The 24,323-nt window shown below is 44.3% G+C and overlaps 1 protein-coding gene and 1 pseudogene across 2 annotated transcripts in view; both read left to right on the top strand.

The window, feature by feature from the left end:
* Nucleotides 1-1,544: 1,544 nt before the first annotated feature.
* Nucleotides 1,545-2,807, top strand: LOC127192019 (elongation factor 1-alpha 1-like; annotated as a pseudogene).
* Nucleotides 2,808-6,683: 3,876 nt separating this feature from the next.
* Syt9 (synaptotagmin 9) overlaps nucleotides 6,684-24,323 on the top strand; it is a 178,689-nt gene continuing 161,049 nt past the window's right edge. For both annotated transcript variants that reach the window (XR_007830934.1, XM_051149171.1), the window contains exon 1: nucleotides 6,684-6,847. Coding sequence is in view for 1 of the 2 variants with exons in the window: in XM_051149171.1 (XP_051005128.1) it covers nucleotides 6,703-6,847 (145 nt within the window). In the remaining variant the exon portion in view is untranslated. The remainder of the gene's footprint in view (nucleotides 6,848-24,323) is intronic.

Consider the following 24,323-nt stretch of genomic DNA (forward strand, 5'->3'; position numbering starts at 1 on the left):
AGGTTGCAGTTGCCAGGTCATGTCAGAAGATAGCATTTCACAGCACCTCATCCATCCTCTGTCTCTTAGATTCTTTCCTCCCTGTCTTCCATGATGTTCCTTGAACTTTGGAGGGGGTGATACAGATGTTTCACTTAGAGATGAGCACTCATGGTGATTTATTCCCAGCACTTCGGCAAGTTATGAGTTTCTGCATTAACTAACCACTGCCTATTGTAAACAGAAGCTTCTCTGACCAAAGCGATGAACAGCATTAATCTGTTGATATAAACACACGTACTTGATGTTTATTCAGTACAACACAAGTTTTATGTTCTTCCCTAGGTCTATAACTTTTCAAGGTCAACATCTGGGTAAGTCCATTGATAGCTTTTCTTCCCCAGAAAATATTATACATTTTTTAGTGATTTTCTTTTTGAGTCAGGCTGGCATGGAACCTACTATGATGCTCAAAGACATACAAAAGTGCATTTTAGCTGAAATGCACAAGGTCATGGTTATCAATATCATGGCTTCTAACTTCATATGTCAATGTATTGGAAGAGTAACAGGCATGGAGTTGTCATTGCTATCCTAACAGTACATTCTTCTGGAATGTCTCCTGAAGGACCCACCTCAAGACTGTGTGACAGTTAACTGTTTTAATAAGAAGCATTTAAGCCCTAAATGATATGAAATAGTCTATATTCATATGTTAGTAACAGTCATTTTTATACTTGGTAAGTATTATGTACCATACATAATTGTGCACCATATACTTTTACGTAACTGGCAATACAAGTAGGTTTGTTTATGCCAACATTGCCAAGATGAGCAATGCAGTGGGCTGTAACACTTTTATAGCTAAGACATCACTTGAGTGATAGGAATTTTTTCTGTTTCATTATAGTCTATTCTTGAATGAGAATGTTATGTAGCTCATGACATCTCCCAGTTTGGGATGCTATGAATAACAGATTAAGAAATGTGTTTTGTACCAAGTGCATTACAGTAGACATAAAACAGCAACAAGAAAAACATACAAGACTGAGCATGGTGGAGGACACCAGTAATTCTGTTGGTGGTTGCAGAAAGATCATAGTTCAAAGTCATTCTTGGCTACATGGTGAGCTCAAGGTTGTCTGGGCTATCTGAGACTATCAAATAGATTTTATCTACTTCTATTTATCTAATCATAAGTATACACACACACACACACACACACACACACACACACACACACACACATACACACACCATTATAGTTAACATCACAGTTCAAAATGCATTTACTTGTACATTAATGGATTTAAATGTATTGCTTTGGGCAATCTAAATAACAATTCTATTGTACATATATTGGTATTATCTGACAAACTCCAGGTACAAACATTTAACTTGCAAGATACTGGTTGCTTAGTAACTATTCTACTTCTTCAATGTCTTAATATCTGTTTGATCCTAAAGACACTTGTTTTTATTTTATTTTTAAAATGGTTTTGTTTTGTGAAGGGTTTGCCATCAGAAAGAGAGTGTCTCAGGAACCACTCCTAACCTGAAACCAAAATGGGAAAATAAAAGAAAATGACATTGTTGTCATTGCACACATAGATTTGGGGCAAGTACACCACTTCCGGCCATCTGATCTACAAATGTGGTGGACTTGACAAAAGATCCACTGAAATGTTTGAAAAGCTTGGCACTGAGATGAGAAAGTCTCCTTCAAGTCTGTCTGGGTCTTAGTCAAATTGAAATCTGGGCATGAGCTTGGTATCACTATTGCCATCTCCCTGTGGGAATTTGAGACCAGCAAATATTATGTGACAATCACCGATGCCCTGGGACACAATGACTTTATTAAAAGCATAATTACAGATTGTGGTGTTGGTGTTGGTGAGTTTGATGCTGGCATTTTTAATAATGGGCAAAGCTGTGAGCGTGCCATTTTGGCTTACACAGCGAGAAATAGCTAGGTGTCAACAAAGTGGATTCCGTGGGGCTACCTTACAGTCAGAAGCCAGCAGCACCTACAATAAGAAACTGGTCCATAGCCCTAACATAGTAGTATTTGTACCAATTTCTAGTTGGAATGGTGATAACATGTGGGATCCAAATGCCAATGTGCCTTGGTTAAAGGGATGGGAGTTACTCATGGTGGTGGTGTGGATAGAGCTACGCTGCTGGGAGCTTTGCCTTACAGCCTGCCACCAACTCATCAACTGCTGTGTCTGCAACTGCCCCTCCAGGATGTCTAGAAATTAGTGGTATTTGTGGGCCAAGACTGGTGTCTTAGAACCTGGTGGTTGGTTACCTTTGCTTCAGTCAGTGTCATACAACTGAAGTAAAGTCTGTTGAAATGAGCCACGAGGCTTTGAGCGGAGCTCTTCCCGGGGACAATGTGGTCTTCAGTGAGATGTTAGATACGACAGTGTTGCTGGAAATAACAATAATGACCCACCAATGTAAGCAGGTTGTTTCACTGCTCAGGTGATTGACCATTCAGGTGAAATTAGCACTGGCAGTGCCCCTCTACTGGATTGTCCCACAGTTCACATAACATCAAAGTTTGCTGAGCTTAGAGAAAAGTCAGTCTGATTTCCATTCTGGTAAGAAGCTGGAAAATGGCCCTACATTCTTGGAATCTGGTCTGTGCAGCCGTTATTGACATGATCCCATTCAAGGCCATGTGTGTCATGAGCTTCTCTGACTATCCTCCCGTGGCTCATTTTGTTGTTTGTGCCCTGAAGCAGACAGTTGCTGTGGGTGGCATCAAAGCTGTGGACAAGAAGGCTGCTGGAGCTGCCCAGAAAGTTCAGAAGGCTAAATGAATATCACCCCTAACACTGGCCAATCCATCTTCATCAATGGTGGAGAAATGATCTCAGAACTGTTCACCTAACTCAGCCATTGAAGTAATAGTAGAAGGCTAGTTAATAACTGCATTATAAAACCTTCAGAGGGAAAAGGAGATGGTTTTGTGGGCCATTTGTGTCTGTGTGTGCAGTTTTAAGTTATTCACTTTTAAAACAGTACTTTTTTGTTTTTGAGAATATAACTTAACTTCCTTTCCTCCCTCCAAGTCCTTCCATATATCTATCTCTCCCGTTCTCCTTCAAATTCATGGCTTCTTTTTCACTAATTGTTAGTGCATGCATATATGTACATAACATATAATATAATCTTACTTGTATGTAGTTTTCAGGCCTGACTGTTTGACACTGGACCACCAGTTGGTGTGCTCTTCCCTGGGGGGACTACCTCTCCTGCTCTCAGCCTTCCTCAGTTGCCCTTAGTTTTTTTGTGTACGGTGGAGGCCTAGTGGACTTTCCATTGTTCAGTCTGGCATGTCCACTGGTGACATCCTTGTTCAGCTCACATTAGGGAGGTCGTATTGGTAAGACCTTATGAGCACAGTCTCTAATGTTACTAGGAGACACACTCTTACAGCAAACTCTCCAATCCCCTGGCTCTTACACTCTTTCCGGCCCTCTTCTGTACTGTTCCCTGAGCCTTAGGTGTGTGAGTGTTTCGGAGTTGTATCTGTTGGGACTGGGCTCCACAACTCTGCATTTTTATTGCTTGTGATTCTCTGTAGTGGTTTCTGTCTGGTGCAAAGAGAAGTTTCCTTGGTGGGGGTGAAGACTACACTTTGTCTGTGGGCAGAAGGACCAATGTTTATAGATTGCTTGGGATTATGTTGGTTTAGAAAATTGGTGATTGTAGGTTCTCCTCCACAAAGCTAGGTTTCACTAGCACCGGGTAGTTAGCTAGCGTTTCAGTGCTAAGCATTGGTATCCCTCTTGCTGAGTGGATGTTAAGTCCAAGGAGAGGTGTTTGCTACAACTTGATTAAAGGTAAACAACTCAATTTGGAAAAAAAAATCTGCCAGAGAATTCTGAGATTCCTTGAACTTCTGTAAATTTCCTTCTAATTTTTCTAATTACTACTTTTCATTCCTTTTTTTGAGTCACGCTAAAAGGCCAGAGTTATCTCCATGCCCAGCTTTTCCTGGGAGTAACCTCCAATGTGACAACTCAGTTTTTGTTTTGTTTTTGTTTTTTCTCACTAATGACTGACTGACAGACTCCTCTCATTCAGCTCTAGGCTAGCACTTCAGGTGCCCTTAGAGACTCACATATGTCCCAGGTAATGCTTTTGAATCTTTGGGAGGAGATTTTTGTTTTTAATGTATTTGTTCTCTGGCTTAAAGTGTAAACTTTTATTTTGTTTGTTTTGCATTTTGAGTCTTACTGTGAGGTTCTGGCTAGCTTGAAACTTGCTGTGGAGACCTGGCTGGCTCTGAACTTGAATAAATCCTCCTGCCTCCACCTTTCTGAGGACTGGGGGTGGGGAGGGGTTATAGATTTGGGCTAAGATCTCAATTCTGCTCTTGGGGCATCTATGCCTTTGTTTCTTTCAGATTCTACTGGTTAATAATATTTGAAATGTCTTTCAAGTTTGAGTGTTGCTGGCATTAGCCATTGCCTCTAGTCTGGCGTAGGCTGGCACCGGATCTTTTGTTTTGTTTTGTTTTTTTGTTTGTTTTCTTTTCTTTTTTTTTTTTTTATTAATTTATTCTTGTTACATCTCAATGTTTATCCCATCCCTTGTATCCTCCCATTCCTCCCCCCCCCATTTTCCCATTATTCCCCTCCCCTACCGGATCTTAATCTCTCACAGCCATTGGGTAACTGAGCTTACAGCTTTCAGCTACTCTCTGACCCCATGGCAGAAGAGTCACATTGCTACTGGCTTTAACTTGCACCTCCCCTCTTCATACACCTTCCTCCTCTCTGTGCTGTGCCACCTCCTCTGTTGAATGCCCCCCACCCCCCAGCCCCCCTCCCCCCAACTCCCGACCCCCTTGTCCCCTCCTTTGGAAGATGAACACCTGCTCAGTCTCCCCCAAGGGCTCCTTCTCAGCTGGTTTCCTCTCTCACAATGTGTGGTTTTGTCTTAGGTGTTTGTGTTTGCTTGTTTGTTTGAGGCATGTGTAGCCCAGGCTACTTCATAATTGTTACATGATGACCTTGAATTTCTGGTTCTGCCTTTACCTTCTGAGTGCCAGGATTACAGGCTTTACTCTGCTAGCTATCGCCTGGGTTTACTAGGGATGAACTCCAGGGCCTTGGGAATGGTAGGCAAGCACTCTACCAACTAATCTGCATCCCAGCCCTATGCCTTAATTTTTAACGAGAAAGTTTAAAAGGTGGGGGGGGGGGGATAAAGTAAAAATAGTCTATGTGCTTTTTCACAGCTCTCTAGAGTTACCTTTATAACTACAGCTGTCCAGTCTCTATTGTTCCAGAATAAACACCAATCCCAGCACTGCTCACCACAGAGCTAGTTAACTGCTCTAGATTGAAGTTTGACATAGTATTATATAAATGCAAAGAGGAGTTAGGTGGGGGGGGGGGAAGGAGGCAGGGTGGGGGGGGGGTGGGGAGAGAAAGAGAGAGAGAGAGAGAGAGGAGAGAGCAGTACCTTTTTATATAGAATTTGAACAAATACCACCTTTCTGAGTCTGAGTCTGCTTTTTCACAATGGCAGTGTGGGGATTCTCTCTCTCTCTCTGTCTCTTTCTGTCTCTCTCTCTGTCTCTCTCTGTCTCACACACACGTTCAAAGCTATCTAGAGAATTAAATGAAATTATACAAAAGACTGTGGCACAGTGCCTTGAGCATACAAATAAGCTCAATAATTTGTGGTTATTTCTGGGCTTAATGCCTAAAAAACTGAAGAGATGGGCAGATGAGAGGTGACAGAGGTCTTCCAAACATCCACAAATTCTGGATCCTCTGTCTCCTGTGCAAGAGAAATGCTGGCAAGCCTTGCATTTCCAGTCAGCTTCTTAGAAAACCAATCAGGTCCTGCGAGGCTCCTGGGGAGCTTGGCCGCCTTTCCCAGAGTTCATGCTTCTGTCTTCTTTTCTGATGATCAGTGCTTCCACCTTCTCCAAATCACCAGTGCGCTGGAGATCCATTCTTTGTTGGCAAATCTTGTCTCCAAATCCCGCATTTGTGCGCGTGACATCCCTAGGCCCGCGGTTTTTGCTCAGACCGCGCTTTCTAAGTTCGAAAAAGGTACTGAGATCTTCGGCAGGTGTGGTCTACCTTCCAACCTTCGATCCGTACAACTGAGAACATGCCTTGGACCCACGCGGGGCTCCAGAGGCCGGAAGGATGCTAGGTTTGCATCTGGGCGGAGAAATGGGGTGCCAAGGAGCGTCTGCCACGCGCACCGGCTCGCACTTCCTGATCCTGGGCGCGGTCGAAGGGAGCGCGAGGTCCCGGGTGAAATCAGGCGCTCCCTCTGCGGCGGGGAAGCGCCCCCGACCCAGGTCGGCCCCCGCCCCCGGTGAGCCGGCTCTACAACCCCAGCGTTCCCACCCCGCACCCGCCTCGAGCACCCCTGACCCGGCCCCGCCCCCAGCGGCCACGAGTAGCGGGCGGAGCGCGGAGAGGCGCGCTGGGCTGTGCGGCGCCTCCTCCCCTCCGCGCCGGGGGAGGGACGAGGGGCCGCGCGGGAGACAGAGAAAACCCGAGCGAGCGGCTAGCGGAGAGCTGCATGCAACCGGTGGGAGGGCGGCCGGGCTGGCGCTGCGGCTCGGGGCGGGGAGCTCGGACCGGCCGGCGGCGGCGGCGGCGGCGGCTCTGAGCTGGCAGGCGGAGGGCTTTCTCCCGCGCCCGCCTGCCCGGCGCGGTCCGAGGATGCGGGGGGGCGATGCCCGGGGCCAGGGACGCGCTCTGTCACCAGGCGCTGCAGCTGCTGGCCGAGCTCTGTGCCCGAGGGGCCCTGGAGCACGACAGCTGCCAAGATTTCATCTACCACCTGCGGGACCGTGCCAGACCCCGGCTCCGAGACCCAGGTAAGCGCCGCCGCCGAGCGCAACCCGAGGGCCCTGAGATGGGGACTTGGGGCCCGAGCCAGGGCCTGAGACAGGAGAGCGTCGCAGACTGGAGGAGGGCAGGGGGTGACCATTGAGCCCAAAGAGGTCTCCAAAAGCAGCGCACCACGGCCTGATGCGGGAACCTGGCGGAGAACTCGGGCGGAGGCTGCTGCGCGGAGGCCAAGCCAGGGTGGGTTGGGGCAAGCTTGGAGGAACCACGCCCGCCACCTGCGCTCGGCTCCTGGGGGCGGCTCCTGAGCCCCGAGCTGTGCCCGCCACTTCACCCACCGGCGCCCCGGAGCCAGGGGAGGCCGCAAAGGCCTGGGAGCTGGGACAGGGGTCGGAGAGCCAAGGAAACTCTGAGAAGTTGGGAGTTTGGGACAGCCGAGCTGCAGCTGATTCCCACCCGGAGCTGCTCAGCCTGAGTGCTGGGTTCCTCTTGAGACTCTAGAGTGAGAAAGGCCAGTCAAGGACTTGCATAGGGTCGGGCCCATGAGCCCCACGTCTAGGGCAGGCCTGAACCCTTTCCCTGCCTGTCTCGAGGTGTGCAGGCGCTGAGGCCTTGCTTCCTAATTTGTCCCTCTGCAGCAGGCTGGCACACTAGAGTGGTGGGCTTGCTGGTTGTGCCACATGCAGCAGGCAGTTGTTTGTCTTAGAGAAAGTTGTGAGGCTCCTAACTTTGGAAAGTTCATTTACTGTGGCAGCTGACCAATTAAGGCCAGAAAAGCCGTTTTATTTGAGCAGTTTGCTTTTACCAACTGCCCTTGGTCCCACTGTCTCCTTATTCACCACTGGCCACTAAAAGATGCACTCCTTTCTGATGTTTCCTGGGCACCTTCTCAGCTGGAGAACTCTTATTCTTGGATAATTTTCCAAAGTAAGTGTTTTAAAATTTAAGAGGCATATTGTGTTTGGATTGTTAAAAATGGTATGAGACAAGGACCTTTACCTTCAGTGTTCCTGTGTGTAAACATTGGCGATAAGCTATTGCTATGCAAACTATTAAGTGCAAATATTTCTCATTTTAAGCCAGTTCATTATATAAAATACATTTACAAAGGATAGGGAATTACTTGACTCAAAGAGGAGCGAGCTGACTTAAATAGCCTACCTTTAATAGGATATTCTAAATGTGTGTGGTGAAGGCAGGTGTTAAAAGTTTGTCACATTTTTTTCTGTACTCAAAGGCTCCATTTTTTTTCATGCCCGTGGCTACATTAATAAGTCTCTCAAAAGATCGCTAATGCCTTACTCCAAAGGGGAGAATTAGGAGGAGAAATACCGATTCCAGTCATTCCCCAGGAGGCTTGGTTGTCCAGCCTGTGTGTGGCTGCTTGCTGAGTAAGAATGTGCCTCACAGACCACAGAGATGAATGGGAGCGCCTCACCTTACCAACAGGAGTCACAGAAAGATGCCCCAGGGGTGGGGTGTTCCGTGCTTACATATCAGGTCCAAGCCTATTATTAACACATTTTCCCCAAAGCGCATATGCTGGTGGCAACGCCTCTCTCTGTTCCTGCCCCTGTGTGGCAGGTTTTCCTTGTTAGCTCAGACAAGCTGTCATCTTCGGCTTTACCAGAGAAGGGGATGCAGCCTGACTCTGAATTGGGCTTTAACATGCCACCTTCTTCTGGTCAGTCCTCTCCCTCTTCCGTTTAATGCAGGGACTGCTTCCCCTGTGCCCAGATTCTCCCAGTTCCCACACTCAGTGAGCCTGGAGGAAGAGTCCCATGGAATACTCCTCGGGAAAGGAACTGTGGCTCCTGGGCTGGGGAATGGCTTTGAGAGACTGCCTTGCTGTTCCCTGGCTTCCTGAAAGCCTTGCTCTGCTTAAACTAGGGCACATGGTTTTGAGGTAGCTCCCAGCCCTCTGGCTCTTTCCATTGTGTCAGGAAGTAGCCTGAGCGTGAGGCAGAAGAAGGGAAGAGATACAGCTGAAGATGGCATGCAGCATGCCACCCTCTCCTTCAGGGCACTTCTGCTCAGTGCAGATGCGCCCCACCCCACCCCACCCCATTTCCCTCCCTTCTTCACCTTGCTTACATACATTGCATGAGTATGTCCATTCCTCTGAAGCTGTTTGTCCAAACCAACAGTGCCCTAGAGCGGTGTGGCTGAGGAGGCCGCACAGCACAATGCTAAGTGAACAGTGCCCCTGCTGTTGGATAGTGTGACCCAAAACAGCCAAGTTCAGCTGCCCTGATGGGTCCCCAGAGAGTCCTCTCTGTAAATGGGTGACTTCCTTTTCTGTGAAAGAATCCATGAATAGCATGTTCCAGCCTTCTATGCCTGATGCCTAGCCATGGCTACCCCGTGGTAGCTGTTTTCTCAAGCTCCATGAAAGGTTTTAGTTATAAAAGGAGAAAACAAGTAACTCCCAGCCCAGTGACACTGCAGGTACAATCCTCCTTCCCTTTCTCGGAGATGGGGAAAGGCTGGCTCACAGGACAGGACAGTGTACTTGAGGCAACAGAAGAGCACATGGAAAGGCTCTGAGGCAGGAGCATTGCTGCTGTGGTTTAAGACACACTGACTTCAAGGGTGGCTGGAGGTGGAGCATGGTAGGAACCCCCTGGTCAAGGGTAGGCTAGGGCAGATCACGTGAGGTCTCGTAAACTACTAGATGGATGTTACTTTTTACTCCAAATGAGATATGAACATTAGTAGCTGTTAGAGAGGTGTCAGCCAGGTGGCTGTGCTGAGAAAATACTATAGAAGATCAAAGGTAAAGTCCAACAGATGTGTTAGTGATCTGTTTCAGAAACTCAGGAAGGGGTGCAAGTTCAGCATGGGCCTAGTGGAGGTGCCGAGAGAAAATGATAATGGACCACTTTGCAGGCACCACCACTAATATTTGTTGACAGGAGGTATTGGGGGCGAAAAGAGCTGAGGATGATTCTCGGCCTTCCCACCTAAGCTACTCCATTTCCTGAGCAGCAGTTTTTAGGACGAGGCTTGGAGTATGGAGGGAGAGCAGGAAGGATGCTCTTCTTTTGTGTCTAGCTTTTTGTATGTAACTTGAGTGCACCATGCCTCAGTTAGGCAAGCTGTCCTGCAGCTGAATGGTCCCTAACGTCACCATGCTCAGTCTGTGACAGATAGACTGTCAAGGAGTCTGTCTAGTTGTGAGGTGCATTTGGGGTGTCAGGGTTTTCCCCTCCGGGAAAGTGAAAGCGTTCTGAGCGTCTCCTCATTGATCTATTGTTGTCACGCTAGGGATTGGACCCACAGCCTCTTGTTCCATCACTGAGCTACGCCCTTGACTTCACTGATCGCGGGTGTCTCATTCCTTTTCTCAATTCTGCTTTTTTGTCTGTTAGGAAGGAAGAGTCAGAACTCCGTGCCCATTGTTTCTAGGAGAGAATGGATATTGAGATCCGCTTCCTAGTTTCAAATGTGTTTTATCATTCTCTTTCTCTGTTCCATGGGACAGTGACTGGATTTCATGGATGCCTCATCTAGGTCAGTTGACTTGGTTCAGTCTTCACAGTCTTCTGAGAGGTTGCTGCTCAGAGCATTTGTCCTGCTGCACACTTACTGCATCTTTACTTTTGCAGGATCCTCAAGTGACGCACTGGTGCATTCAAGTTCAAGAAGCATGGTTAAAATGATTGGTATATATAGGGAAAGTGAGATGCAGAAACTTAAGCTAGCCCATGGCCACAGTTTCCACTGACACAAACAGTTGGACTTAAGTCAGTGTTGCATATTAATCAGTCTTGTCACATTTTCAGTTGTCCCTCAGTCTCTGAAGGACATTGGTTCAGGGATAGTCAGCCCTTCATACAAACTGATTTAGTGCTTACATGTAACCTATGTACATTTTCCCATGCACTCTGAATAATCTGTTGGTTCTGATACCTAATAATGTAAATCACTTGTCAGTCACTACTGTATTATTTACTGACCAATGGAAAGAAAAAGCACGGTCTATGGACAATATGGACATATTTTTCCCACAAACATTTTTGATCGGAAGTTGTTTAAATCCATGGATGTGGAAGCCTTTGACACAAAGCGCTGACTTCACTGAGAACTCAAAAGTCATTCTCAGCGGAGAGTTCCTAAATACTTCTGAACAGCCACCCCTTTCACCTGCTTTCTCTATTCTGAGCGTGTACAGTGGAATAAATCCACCAAGTATAGGTGAAATTGTCTGTGGTTATAGTCACCTCAGCATTTTGGTTATGAATTCTTTATTTAATGTTAATCTCCGTTCATGGTCCACTGTCATGTTCTAGAGGTTTTTTTTTTCCTGCATATTTTCATTGTATGTACCAAAGAAAGGCCTAGAAAATATTTACCAGCTGAGGTGTGAAGTGGAGCTTTAATGTCACACTATCAGTGCCTCTTCCTTTCAGCAGAATATTTGTATATTATGGAAAGCTCCGTGTCCACGCCTTTCAGCTTTGGCTGCATATTAGAAATACTTATGGATTCGAGCAGGAAGAAAGAGACCAACAGTGACTGGGCTGAATCCTAGCCGAGTTAAAGCGGAGTCCTGGGGTGGTGGTACCTAGAATAAGTGTAGTCCTTACATTCCTTGGTTGATTTGCAGTCAGGTGGAGGACAGCTCTTGTGACCACAGGTGAAGGCAGAATCCACCTAACTCTTCTCAGCTCACATTTCCTGACTCCAGAAGTATGAAGAAATGATTCAGAAACCCAGGGGAATTTGACTGTTGCCTTTGCATGGCGAATATTCACGTCAACTGATTCCTAACTTGCTTTTCACATTATTTTGCCAAATTTTTATTTTGAGGAGTTCTACTAAGTATCATAAGACTTTATTGTGGTCATCCACTTTCATGGGGAAAAAGTACATTAAATGTTGAGTGTGGTGACATACATCATGTATTTCTAACTCTTGGTGGATAGAGATACCAAATCAGGAGTTCAAGGATAGCCTCGGCTACATAGTGAGTTTGAGGTCAGCCTGGGCTGCCTGAGACCCTGCCCCAGGACTGGAGAAACAGACAAATAAAAAACACATTGAGAAAAACCTTACTTGAATACCATTTTATTAAAGGACCAGAATGTAGGCTCTTCACTACTAAAACTTTGTGTTGAATGACTGTGAACTCCAGGAGGGATGTGTAGAAAATACAAATTAAATATAGTTTTTAGGGGGAAATCTTGATAACCATTGTGATTAAATATTACTCTTAAGTCAAACTTTCCAAGATAGTAAAAAACAGAAGCCACCCATAAGGCTGGGCGAGGTGGTGCACACACCTGTAATCCCAGCACTTGCGAGGCAGAGGCCGGGGAATCACTGTGAGTTCCAGGCCAGCCTGGTCTACAAAGCGAGTGCAGGACAGCCAGCGCTACACAGAGAAATCCTGTCTCAAAAAAAAAAAAAAAAAAAAAAAAATCCTTAAAATACTGGATTTTTAGGAATAGTTACTGGTGTGATTATGCAGAGTAGGGTTAATTTTTAAGAATTAACATTAATTGCAATGAGGAAATAGTCTTCCAAGGAGTAAGTAGCATATTGGATATACATCATGTGACAGTCTAATTTGCGTTCACTTCAGTGGCATTTTAGGGTTTCTTCATAAATATTTCATTTAAACAAGTGTGTTTTCATCTCTGTGGGATCCCTCTACATAGGCCAGTGAGTGGTTTAGTCAGGAGGTAATTATCAAGAGAGAAAAACAAAAGCAGAGCCTGGTGCTGGCACCACAGGCAGGCCTCTGGCCAGCTGCCTCCCTCAGAATAAACAATCAAAGGCACAGACTTTTTGATGTGGGCCAGAGTCTCAAGGAAGGATGAAGCTGAGGGTAGAGGGACTTCTCCTGTGTGGCACGGAAGGCATGCTGGCAGTTCCATGTGTGAGCAGGTGTGGTTCCCATGTCGTTGGCGTAGAAGAAATATACACTTATGTGTTCATCAGATGACCAAGTTCAGAAGTCAGGTGCATAAAAAAGGGTACTAAGTCGGGAGAGCGGTCACGCTGTGAGAGGATAAGTGTGGAGTGTGTATTTCTCAATTCTGAATGAAGTCACAACTTGAATTACTCAGTTTTCCCCAAGGGTAATTCATCTTCCTTGGAGCTCTCACTATGTATCATGACTTTGATTTTTTTTTTTCCCTTGAGGGGAGCAGTGGTCTCCTGTAGGCCAAGCTGAGGCTGACCTTAAACTCCTTCTCCTCCTGCTCCACCTCCTGCGTGATAGGACTACAAGCAAGCGCGATCACGTTTCCACTTTCCTTCTCATGTATTTCATGAGATGATTCTAGGAATGTGACTTTAGACGAAAGCAAACTCAGAGAAGCAGCTTTGAAGGTGTGTTTGAAGCCTTCAGGCATGCCAGTGCATAGATTTTATCCCATGAATTTGTTGAGCATGGAGATGGAACTAGGACCTTGTGTGCCTTGCAGACAAACCGTTGGCAAACTGAGAAACTGAGCTGTGCCTCTAGACAAAGGGATTTGTGTGTGTGTGTGTGTGTGTGTGTGTTGTGATTTTTTTGAGTCAGGATGTCACTGTAGTTCTGGCTGACCTGGAACTCAGTTTGTAGACCGGACACTGGCCTTGGACTCACAAAGATCTGCCTGACTCTGCCTCCTGAGTGATGGGATTAAAGGCCTGTGCCACCAGGACCAGCTTTCTTTGTTTGTGTTTTAAGACAGAGCCTTGACCTCTAATACAGCCTGCCTAGACTTGCATTCACCCCATAGTTGAGCCTCAAGCCCAAATTGATCCTCCTGCTTTAGCTCCCAAAGTCCTGATATTAAAGTTTGTGCCACTGTGTCTTTAGTCAAGAGTTGTATGTAAACACTGGTAGGGACAGCACTTAAGAAAACATTTCCTTATTATTTCTGTGTGTGTATGTGCGTCTACATGAGTTTATGTGTAGCGCATGCATGCAAGAACCCTTGGATGGCAGAAGAGAGTGTTGGAGGCCCTGCAACTGGAGTTACAGGCAGATGTGAGTCACTACATAGGTCTACATGGGTCTTTTGCAAGAGCAGTAAGCATTTTTTTAAATGCCAAGCCAAAATGAAGAAGAAAACAAAACAAAAAGGAAAGCATCCAAGGAAAGCTGTATAATAAAGTAGACTAGGCAAGAGCTTTAGAGTCCAAATCTAATCCTACAGTTTGGTGACCTTGAGCAGGAGATTTCACTGTGTATTCTGATAAAATGGGAGTGTCCTGTTACTGCAGCTCCATGTTCTGGTATCTTCAAGGTGGTATCTGTAGGTGGTAACATGGCTGTGGTTTCCCTGCCTGTTCCCTTTTCAGTGGTGGTCCATGGTCTCACGTGGGGTTTGTTTGTTGTTGTTTTCCTATTTGAAATCACTTGCATATAGCATTTCTACTCTGCTTTTTTTTTTTTTTTTTTTTTTTTTTTTGTAGATGTAGCATTTTTCAGGTTTTGTATTTTTGTTGTTGTTATTGTTTTGGTTTTTTTAGCTGTAAGCCTTTTCACCTCTGTATTCTTGTTTTTTCATCTATAAAATGGATTGCTAATTACTGGATCCAGGTAAAATACTAGACGCCAGTTTAATTTAAATTTGAGATAAACAACGTGTAATATTGCATGGGACATACTTACACAAAGTACTTAGCTGCTGTTTTTCTGAAATTCAATTTGAGTTGGGCATCCTATATTTTCATTTGATTAGACTGGCAAGCAAACTTGGTATATCATTATTCATATCAAATACTTATAACAAATAGTGAGTAAATGTTAACCATTATTTCTAAGATTGTTATCCATTTATAATTATTAAATTATTATTGTTTGTGATTACTATATATGTTCCAAAGAATTTTCTAAGATTGTTATCCATTTATAATTATTAAATTATTATTGTTGTGATTACTATATATGTTCCAAAGAATGAATATAACTTTTTTACTTTGTCTTTTTGTTGTTGTTTGTTATTGTTCGCTTATATTTGGTTTTGTGAGACAGGGTTTCTCTGTGTAGCTTTGGCCATCCTGGACTCACTTTGTAGACCAGGCTGGCCTCAAACTCACAGCAACCCACCTGCCTCTGCCTCTCGAGTGCTGGGATTAAAGGCATGCGCCACCATGCCTGGCTTTCTTTTGTCATTTTAAAAATATATTTTATCTTTTAATTTTTCTGTCTCTTTTCCTTTCTATTTTTCTTTTTCGTTAGTCTTTGTCTTTTGAGACAAAGTCTCACTATGTGGCATAGGCTAGCCTCAAACTCACTGTGTAGCCCAGGCTAAGCTTTAACTCATGGCAGTCCTCCTGCCTCCCCTCCAGAATGCTGCAATTATGGATATGTGTCACCATGCCCAGTGGTGCTTCTGTGGTTTTTCTAGTATGTTAATAATTTCTATCTATACTCCTGTGCTTTTATTTGAGGAGTTTTTGAAATAATAATGAGCTTAAATTGATTTCTAGTGGACCTATGTCATTTAGTCTTGTTACATATCAGAGTAAATTCACTCTCAGTGGGAGATACACCATGAGTAGAAGGCTGCTGAGTCAACAGGGTCGACGTAGCTACCTGGTGATTGTAATTTGTAGTTCGTCATTGGTAGAATTGAGTATTTTGACTATGTTAGGCCTAGTTAAGCAGTTCCTCTCAGAGGAGTTTTCTGTTTTTTCTTGTCAGTGTGTATTTGTATGTTGTTGGGTCTTGTCTTTTTGTTCTGTATTGTTTTGTTTTAGAATCTTGATGCTTTTCTTACAAATTAGCATTTATTAAAATGCAAAAGTTCTGTTAAATTAGCTCATAGATGGAGCACCAGTATAGTGACTTAATTAACTCAGATTGACAAAATTCATTGTATTGTGTGTCCTGGTTTTTTTTTTATCTTTGTGTGCGTGCATATACGTGCACGTGCATGCATGATGCACATGTGTGACTGTTTATGCATGTGAGTGCAGGCACATGTGTGAGAAGTCAGAGGACAACCTTGGATAACCTTGGTGTTTATTCTTGCCCTCGGGGTCTCCTCTTGTTCACTGCTTTACATTTCACAGATACCCACTCCCACACAGGGCCTTACAAAGGCTCTGCGGATGCGAATTCAGGTCCTCACGGTTACATGGCAAGTACATCATTCACTGAGCTGCCCTTCCAGCCCCCCTTTCTACTTAGTTTCTTATGGATTATTACGCAGGCCAAGCTGGCCTTGAACATACTGTATTACCGAGACTGACCTTATGCTCCCTATCCATCGTAACACCCTCTTGCAATGCTAAATAATGCTTTTATTTATATGAACACGAAAGGATTATATAATTCACCTTTAACTTCACCCCATTTCACCCTTATGTCATGCCGCCCTTATGTTAGCCACACTGATATGAGCACTTCTTCCTAATGAAAATTAAGTTCAGAAACACTCGTTGATTGCCTGCTAAGTGCCATGTACCAGGTTAGGCACGAGTAATTGAAAGACACATTAGACAAGCTTACTTTCCCTATGGAACTGAGATAAAATAATAACTGCAATTAATAAAATAAAGGCAGGAAGGGAGCCACACACTGAATACAGTGCAGGAAAAGAAAAGTAATTAGCTGGCATGAGTGGGTCTTTAAAGGTTTCTTAGAGAAGTCTCTTTGTGGGTGGGGTGGACATTCTAGGAAATTTCAGAGCACATAAAACAGGAGAGGATGGATCCTCTGTAATAGTAAGTGCAGTGCATGCTGGGAAGGCAGAGAGATGAGATGATTGTAGTAAGCCCTGGGTCCATGGTGGAAGTCCTTGTGGGCCATTGTCAGAGTCCAGGGAGGGAAAAGGAGTGGGGATGGGGGGAGGTGGGCTTGGGCACTGACAGGAAACCTTTGAGTACTCTAAGCTACCGTGAGTACAAAGGATCCATTCTCGGCAGAGTGAGGAGGAAGTTTTCTGCAGAGGAATTCTCTATTGCAGCTTTGCCAGTCTTTTGTGTCCTCTTGGGAAGCCATGTTCCAGTTGGCAGTTCCTTCTTGTCCAAGGTAAGGTCCTGACAGACAGGAAATCTTCTGTTAAATGATTCCAATTTTAGATTCCCAGTATGGTGAAACTCAAACATAATTACCTATCGTGGTGGTACAGACTGCCGTTAGCAAGCTTAGACATCTGGTTTCAACACCTGGGCTCCTGATAAAACTTCTGACATTGCCAATGGTGGCGTTTTGCTAACTTGCCTCATTATTCAACAGTGACAAGGCTACATGTTTGGTTGCACTGCAGTCACCTGGTCCATGGACACACACAGCATGTTTTCTCTGTGTCAACAGAATCCAGAAGGGAGTAAGCATTCAGGGGGGGGGGGTGGGGGCCTGCCCAGGGCCCTCAAAGCCGAGCTGTAGAGATAACCTTTCCCTTCTGTATGGGAACTGCCAAGTAATAGGCGCGTTTCTCTTTAAATAATTGAGTTGGATGCGTACAGGTCACAGGCTATCTCCTTTTCATATCTGCACCCTCCCCTCCCCTCCCCCTCACCCTCCTACCCCCTCCGCCATGCACACTTTGCTTTTGACCCTTCCAGGCTATGCCTACCGTCATAGACAGTTCAGTTTGCATTGCCATGGCAGTCAGAACCCCTGAAGGGCTTTCATCTAGAGACCCACATGGGAAGATACACTTCCTTTTGTTGTTACTGTTTTGTTTTTGAGGTAGGCTCTTACACTGTAGCCAAAGCAGGCCTGAAACCGTGTATACCATGCTGGCTTTAAAGTCATTTTAATCTGCTTCACCACCATGCCCAGCTCAGATTCACTATTTAACTAGACTATTCTGGAGTCACGATGCAGGTTAAGTGCACAGGATGTTAAGGGTGCCATTCGTTCTGCATCACGTTTATTGAGCATCTGCTTTGTGCCGGGCTCTGTCGTAGGTGCAGTGATGGGGATATGGTTTGAGAAGCTCGCTGTCCGGCAGTTTCATTGTTTTGCAAACACAGACTCATGCCGGTTTGATGGTATAGACCAGTCTTTTACCATGGCCTTTTTATGCAGTCAGGACACAAGAATATTTCTCTTCATTATACGTTATATACGTGGTTCATTATTGACCAACATTGTCATAGAACCTTATGACCATATACACTGGCTAGATATTTAGAGTATTGTACATTGATCTGTGCAGTTGTATGTACAGTAACAGTGTACAAACACAGAACAGGCACCTTTTCCCTCGTGGTACAGTCACAGTGGGTGGGGGGAGTACAGTACAGAAATTAATTACAGGGTATGTTAGTTATCACTGTGTGCTAAGGAAAAATAAAAAGATGGAAAGAGTGTAAGTGGCTTATGAGTCAGGGTCAGAAGGAGATGTGGGAATAAGACATTGCATCAATAGGAAGAGTATTCAGGTAGGGGACAAAGGGCCTGATGCAGGAGCATGCCTGCCATGCCCAGGGATCAGTGGGGTCAGGAGGGCAGCAGAGTGTAAGGGCAGGGAGGTGATGGCAGGCAGGTTGTGGGGTCTAGGAACCATCGTGAAGGGTGTGCTCATAGGGCTGAGTATGTAGCTCAGTTGCTAGAAGGCTCCTGAAACTCTGGGAATTCCTAGCACTTCATAAACTAGATAAAGCAGTACACTCCAATGATCCTACCACCTGGGTGGTAGAGGAAGCAGGATCTGAAGTTCAAGGTCATCCTCAACAGATTCAAGGCTGCCATGGGCTACGCAAAGACCGTTTCTGAATAAAACAATAGATAAATGGAGAAATGGCTGCTGGTGAGAGACTTGAGAGATGTTTGTGTGTTTTAGGCTGGGAGAGCTAACAGCACTTAGGTAATAGGAATTATCCAGGACAGTGACTAACAAACAGACTGGAGAGCTGCTGGATTGATGTCCCCATGTTGCCAGTTGGATACACTGTCCTGGAGTTTAGGGAAGTAGTCTCAAAGAAGCAGAAACATATTTAGGTGCCCAAGACACATGGGCAACATTTAAAGCCAAGCAATTAGATGGGTGTACTGTATTAGTCTATTCACCTTGTACTCTAGATGGGGGAGAAGGATGGCTAAACACCAAATGTTTGTTTGTTTGTTTGTAGCTCTAGAGACCAGGAAATTCAACTTCAAGGTTTTATGGAGTCAGTATCACCTGAGGCCCTGTTCCTCATAGAGAGTTCCTCTCTTTGACCGTTCATTCTCTCAGGCCTTGATTGACTGACTGACTGACTGACTGACTGACTGACACAAAGTCTTATGTGGCCTAGGCTGTATAGCCTATATAGCCAAGGATGGCTTTGGCTCTCACTCTTCCTGCCTCTGCTTCCTGAGTGCTGAACTTATAGGTGTGCATTATTACCATGCCCAGTTTGTCGTGGGCCTATTTAAACACGGTTCTAATTCCAACACTGTGTGTACGCTGCCTTTATGCGTTCTATTCAGCAGTACTGGTAATTAACCTATGGTCTCTTGCGCACTCGGCAAGCACTCTTCTGCTGAACCACCCTGCCAGCCGTCCACCCTCACGTTCTAATTGTCTCCGGAATGTCCTCCGTCTGCTGAATGACGTGGATGCTCATTTGTTACTTTGAGTGGTTTGGGAGAAAAACAGAGCTGGGGAGTGTTTAAGCAGTTTCCTGAAAGAAAAAGAGAGGAGAAAACTTAACAAAAAAAAAAAAAAAAAAAAAAGCCAATTTTGTAAACAGGAACGAAGCAAATATTCAAAAGATGACTTTTAAAGCAAAGAGAATCATTTGTATGCCGGAGAGAAGGAAGAACAAATAGAGAGGAGTGACCCGCTGGGCAGGAGATAAGCTTCTCAGCAGCTCACTCTCTGTCAAGGAGTCCAGGCAGGGTCTGTGGACACAGCTGGTAGATGTGGGGAAGGGATTCCATAACCATTTGTCTTGTGATTATTCTTCCCTCCAAGCAAAGCTTCTGAGAGGGATGGAGGGTCAGAAGTTGTGGACGTTTGAAAACAGGAGTGCAAGAATAATTGCCCAGGAGAGTGGGAGAGTGGGTGGGTGAGGTGAATGCTGGCCAGTGCTGAGGCCCTGCTGCACGTCCGAGATCACGGGCTTCGGTGAAGTGTATCCATTTGGGTGTGTGTTACTCTCCTGCCACATTCAGCTGTGCTTGTGTATACAGTGAAGAGATTCCTGTTCATTTTTTCTGGCATTTTCATTTTGTGTGGGTAATATGTTGGCCATCTGAGCCCTGAGCTCAAACTTAGGTCATCAGGCTTACTCTAAGCCGTCTTGCTGCCCTGATACTTATGTTTAAACAGGGATTGTGAATATGCATATCAATGAAAGAGTAGCCAGAATGTTGAGAGTGCATAGCATGCAGTGATGAGAGTGGCTGAAATTTCATCAGGATAAGAAGAAAACAGTGCACACGTAATAGCATTAGGATGGGCTGGGAATGTGGCTCAATCGGTGGAGTCCTTGCCTAGTGCACATGAAGTCTTGCATGATCCTCTGCACGGTGTAAGACCAGGCATAGTGCACTGGCGGGTAGAGGCAGGGGGATTAATTCAAAGTTATCCCAGATATGTAGTGAGTCTATGGGAGATGCTATTTTAAAAAAATAAAATAAAAGAGAGGAATTAAAGATATAGAAGATTAAACATTCATAGGCTTTGGCAGGGGGTGGACATTGGGACTGTATTAAAGAGAGGGAGGGGTGAGGTTTTACCTATAAGGTGATAGAAATGCTCCCCTCTTGGTGAGACCAGGATCCAAGGCATTTTTGCCATAACAGGTTCTAAGATCGGGTGGAGGGCAAGTTATTGAAAGAGAAAAGGTCAAAGAACTGAGTCTAGGGAAGTGATCCTCAACTTGTGTGTGGGTCAAACAATGCTTTTATGGGGGTCACATACATTGTGATTCATAAGACTAGCAAAATTAAGTCATCAAGTAGCAACAAAAACAATTTTATGGTTGGAGGGGTCACACAATGTGAGGAACTGTATTAAAGGGCCACAGCATTAAGAAAATTGAGAACCACCATTCTAGGGTTTGGGAAGTGTTATGACTACACAGATAAAGAATTAACCAGGAATTGTGGTGAAGGTGGCTTTAAGGACTGTGACAGCAAATCAGCAAGTGAGCTAGGAATGGGGAGGCAGCCTAAGAGTGCCAGCCACTGGGACAGGGATGGGCAGTTGTGGAGCAATGGTGTAGTCAGTCATATAGTAGGGGAGTTAAAGCTGGGAGATTTTAGAGAAAACATCAAGTTAGTTTTTTTTTTATCAGGCAGAAATGTTAAAGGACCCTTTTATGGCAGTAGACAGATACCTTAGGAAATATTTAAGAGGTACAATAACCAGTAATTTCATTTAAAATAAAGGACTCCTGATGTCTGAGTGTCTGGTGGCTGTACCTGAGAAGGCAGTCACATGATGTATCGGGCTTACTACTTCAAGTTAGGAATATTCTGTGTGCAATATAAATAAAACTAAATTATTATAATTATTATTATTATCATCATCATCATCATCATCATCATCATCATCATCATTATCATCATTATTTGGTTTTTTGAGACAGGGTTTCTCTGTGTAGCCTTGGCTGTCCTGGACTTGCTTTGTAGACCAGGCTGGCCTCAAACTCAAAGTGATCCACCCACCTCTGCCTCCTCAGTGCTGGGATTAAAGACATGCACCACTACGCCCAGCATAAAACTAATTTAAAATACATCAAGTTCAAAGACATATATGGTACCTACTTCAGGTGTCCAGGGCCAGTGGGAAGAAGTTAGAATATCAATGAAGTCTAAAGTCCTTCACCATCCAAAGGTTTTGTGGAATGGTTCTCTCTGTGTTTGGGTTGGCCATCAGAGCCAGGCCCAGGAATCTTTGAAGGCACAGCCCTTGTGGGCTGAGTCAGAACCATCAGCATGGCACCTGAACAATCTGTGCCCTGAGCCTGATGAACTGTCAGCATTGCAAATGGCACCCATTAACGGCCTTCATGAGGCAAAATGACTTTTGCAGCCTAATTGCAAAAGAAAAATATGCTCAAGCCATCTACACAAAACCTTGATAAAATATTGGAAAATAGAATATAGGCATCCCAATGCATTTATTATCCGAAATTGATAAGTTAAAAAGCACACTGGAAGTTAACCTTTGATTATGAAGCACAGCCCTGTTGGCAACCTGAGTGAAAATTTTTGTAGGGAATTTAGCTTTAGGGTGTAGCTGCTGATACGCCCCAGCCATAAGGAGAATTTTGGTCTTTTTTGTTACTAGGCATGTATCACGAGTAACATCTGCGTCACTTGGGATGACCATTCAGTACATCTGGCTGCAAGAGCTCTGGGCCAGAAGGCTAGAGAAGACATCAGTGCTTGAGCTTTGCAAGCTTGAAATCATCTTGGGATGTTTTCTCCTTGCCAGAAATATTCCTGGAGCAGAGACTGGATTTGACTGGATTGAGGAAGCCACACGAGAACTACTTTTAACATTTTATTCAGGAAATAAAGTGATTCAGAGAATCCTAGGCTAAACATATTTTCATTTTTATTTTTTCAAGAACTACAGATGTCAGATGCCAGCATGGCTGAGCTCGCTCTAAAGGCTCCCCAGATTGTTTCTGAGGGAATGTGGAAACAATCTGTCAGCTCTTCTTCAGTCTCTTCTTCCTGAACTGTGGCTTTGGAGCTCATGTTACTGTCATCTCCAGAAATTATAGGTCATTTTTATTCTAGGGCTTTAAAAGTCCTTTTTGTGTATTGCTTTAATTTTGTAGTGCTAAAATTCATATTGTGGGGAGTCTACAAAGAGGTCCAGAAAATACCCCAAAGTGTTTCTTTCCATATGTTCTTGGTAAAACAAACAAACAAACAAAAAATACCCATTGGTTCTAACCCACACTGACTTCAAGCCATTTGTATGTGGATTGTTAGCGCCTTCTCTTGGGGTAACCCAATCCCCACAGTTTCAGTTTGAGAGGATCCACCAGCAAACTGATAGAGATTAAAGTCACAACTCTCTTCTGTTAGGTTGTTTTCTTTTCTTTTCTTTTTTTTTTTTTTTAAAAAAACCTTTTAGTTTTTATGGCTTGTGCTTCAGTCTACGGGAGCTGGGAAGTTAGCGTGGGAGCACCCTCGCACATAGACACTGATGTCTTAGGACTGTGGGGTGTAGGTGGTGGATGGTCAGCAGGTTAGATGCAGAAGAGGGGCTAGGACAGACGTGAGTGGCAAGCAGAGGCCTTCATGAAGCATGGGGAGTTGTCAAGGAGAATTAGTGCCTGACTCAGGGCTGAGAAAAGAGTGTCATTAACTGTGTTAAATTACAAGCGAAAATTATTTATGGATTTTATGTTGTCTTTATCTGTTCTTTTTGACAAAGCTTCTTGCTAATTGAATTATTATTCCTATAGTAAACTATGCAAAGAATGTCATCACATAAAACTTATTTATTATTCATAAGTAATATGATAAACAGTGAAAACTTAGCAACCATAAACCTTTAATTAGCATAGCAACAATTAAATATGCAAAACTGAGTTTGCTGAGACTTTATAACCAATGAAAATCAGAATTGATTGTCCAATAGACAAAATAACTAGAGGGTGGATGTACTTTTGGAAGCTCCTACTCACCAAGAGAAAAGTAGTGTCCAGGAAGCATTTTAAAAACTGGTAAATACATGGCCAGACCAGAGAAAGGAAGCATGAACTTCAAAGGAGTGAATATACATGTGCAGCTGAGCATGCTGGCGCAAACCTGTAATCCTAGTAGTTGGAAGGCTGAGGCAAGAGGATTACAATCAGTTCAAAGCCAGGCAGGCTACACAGTAAAACCCCATCTCAAACCAAAGTGTTAGTTAGGGCATATTTTCTACATTATACACTTCATCCCCTTTAAGTACAAAAGTTAGTTCTTTCCTATAAATCTACAGTTGTCCAAGCATCATCAGTATACCTCAGTTCTAGAAAATTCCCATCACCCCAGAAAGGTTCTTTGCATATGTGTTCTGCTAATTCCTACCTCAGGAGGCCACTAAACAACTTCTTTCATCTCTAACTTTACTTCTTCTCGATGTTAAAGATAAGGGATGCCTTATTACATAAGAGCTTGTGGTGCCAGGTTCTTTGAGCATAATTTTGAGGTCCAACCATGTTGTCTGTATCATTAATTCTTGTTTGTTTGTTTGTTTGTTTTTATTTGTTTTTCAAGACACGGTTTCTCCGTGTAGCCTTGGCTGTCCTGGGCTCACTTTGTAGACCAGGCTGGCCTCGGACTCACAGAGATCCACCTGCCTTTGCCTCCCAAGTGCTGGGATTATAGGCGTGTGCCACCACGCCCGACATCATTAGTTCTTTTTACTGCTGTCAGTATTCCATTATATGGTTGTACTGTGTTTTACTTATCTATTTGCCAGTCTTTGACATTTTTTCATTTTGGTGGTATTATTCATAATGCTGTTTGGAACATTCAAGTGCAAGGGAATTTTACTAATTAATTTATTCTTTGCAAGTGCCTACAAGGCCACCCTGCCAAAGGGCAGTGATCAAATCATGGGCACCAGAGTGCATGTTAGATGTTCAGCAGCAGTCACCCTATTC

Source organism: Acomys russatus, chromosome 7 (genome assembly GCF_903995435.1).
Source record: "Acomys russatus chromosome 7, mAcoRus1.1, whole genome shotgun sequence".
NCBI lineage: Eukaryota > Metazoa > Chordata > Mammalia > Rodentia > Muridae > Acomys > Acomys russatus.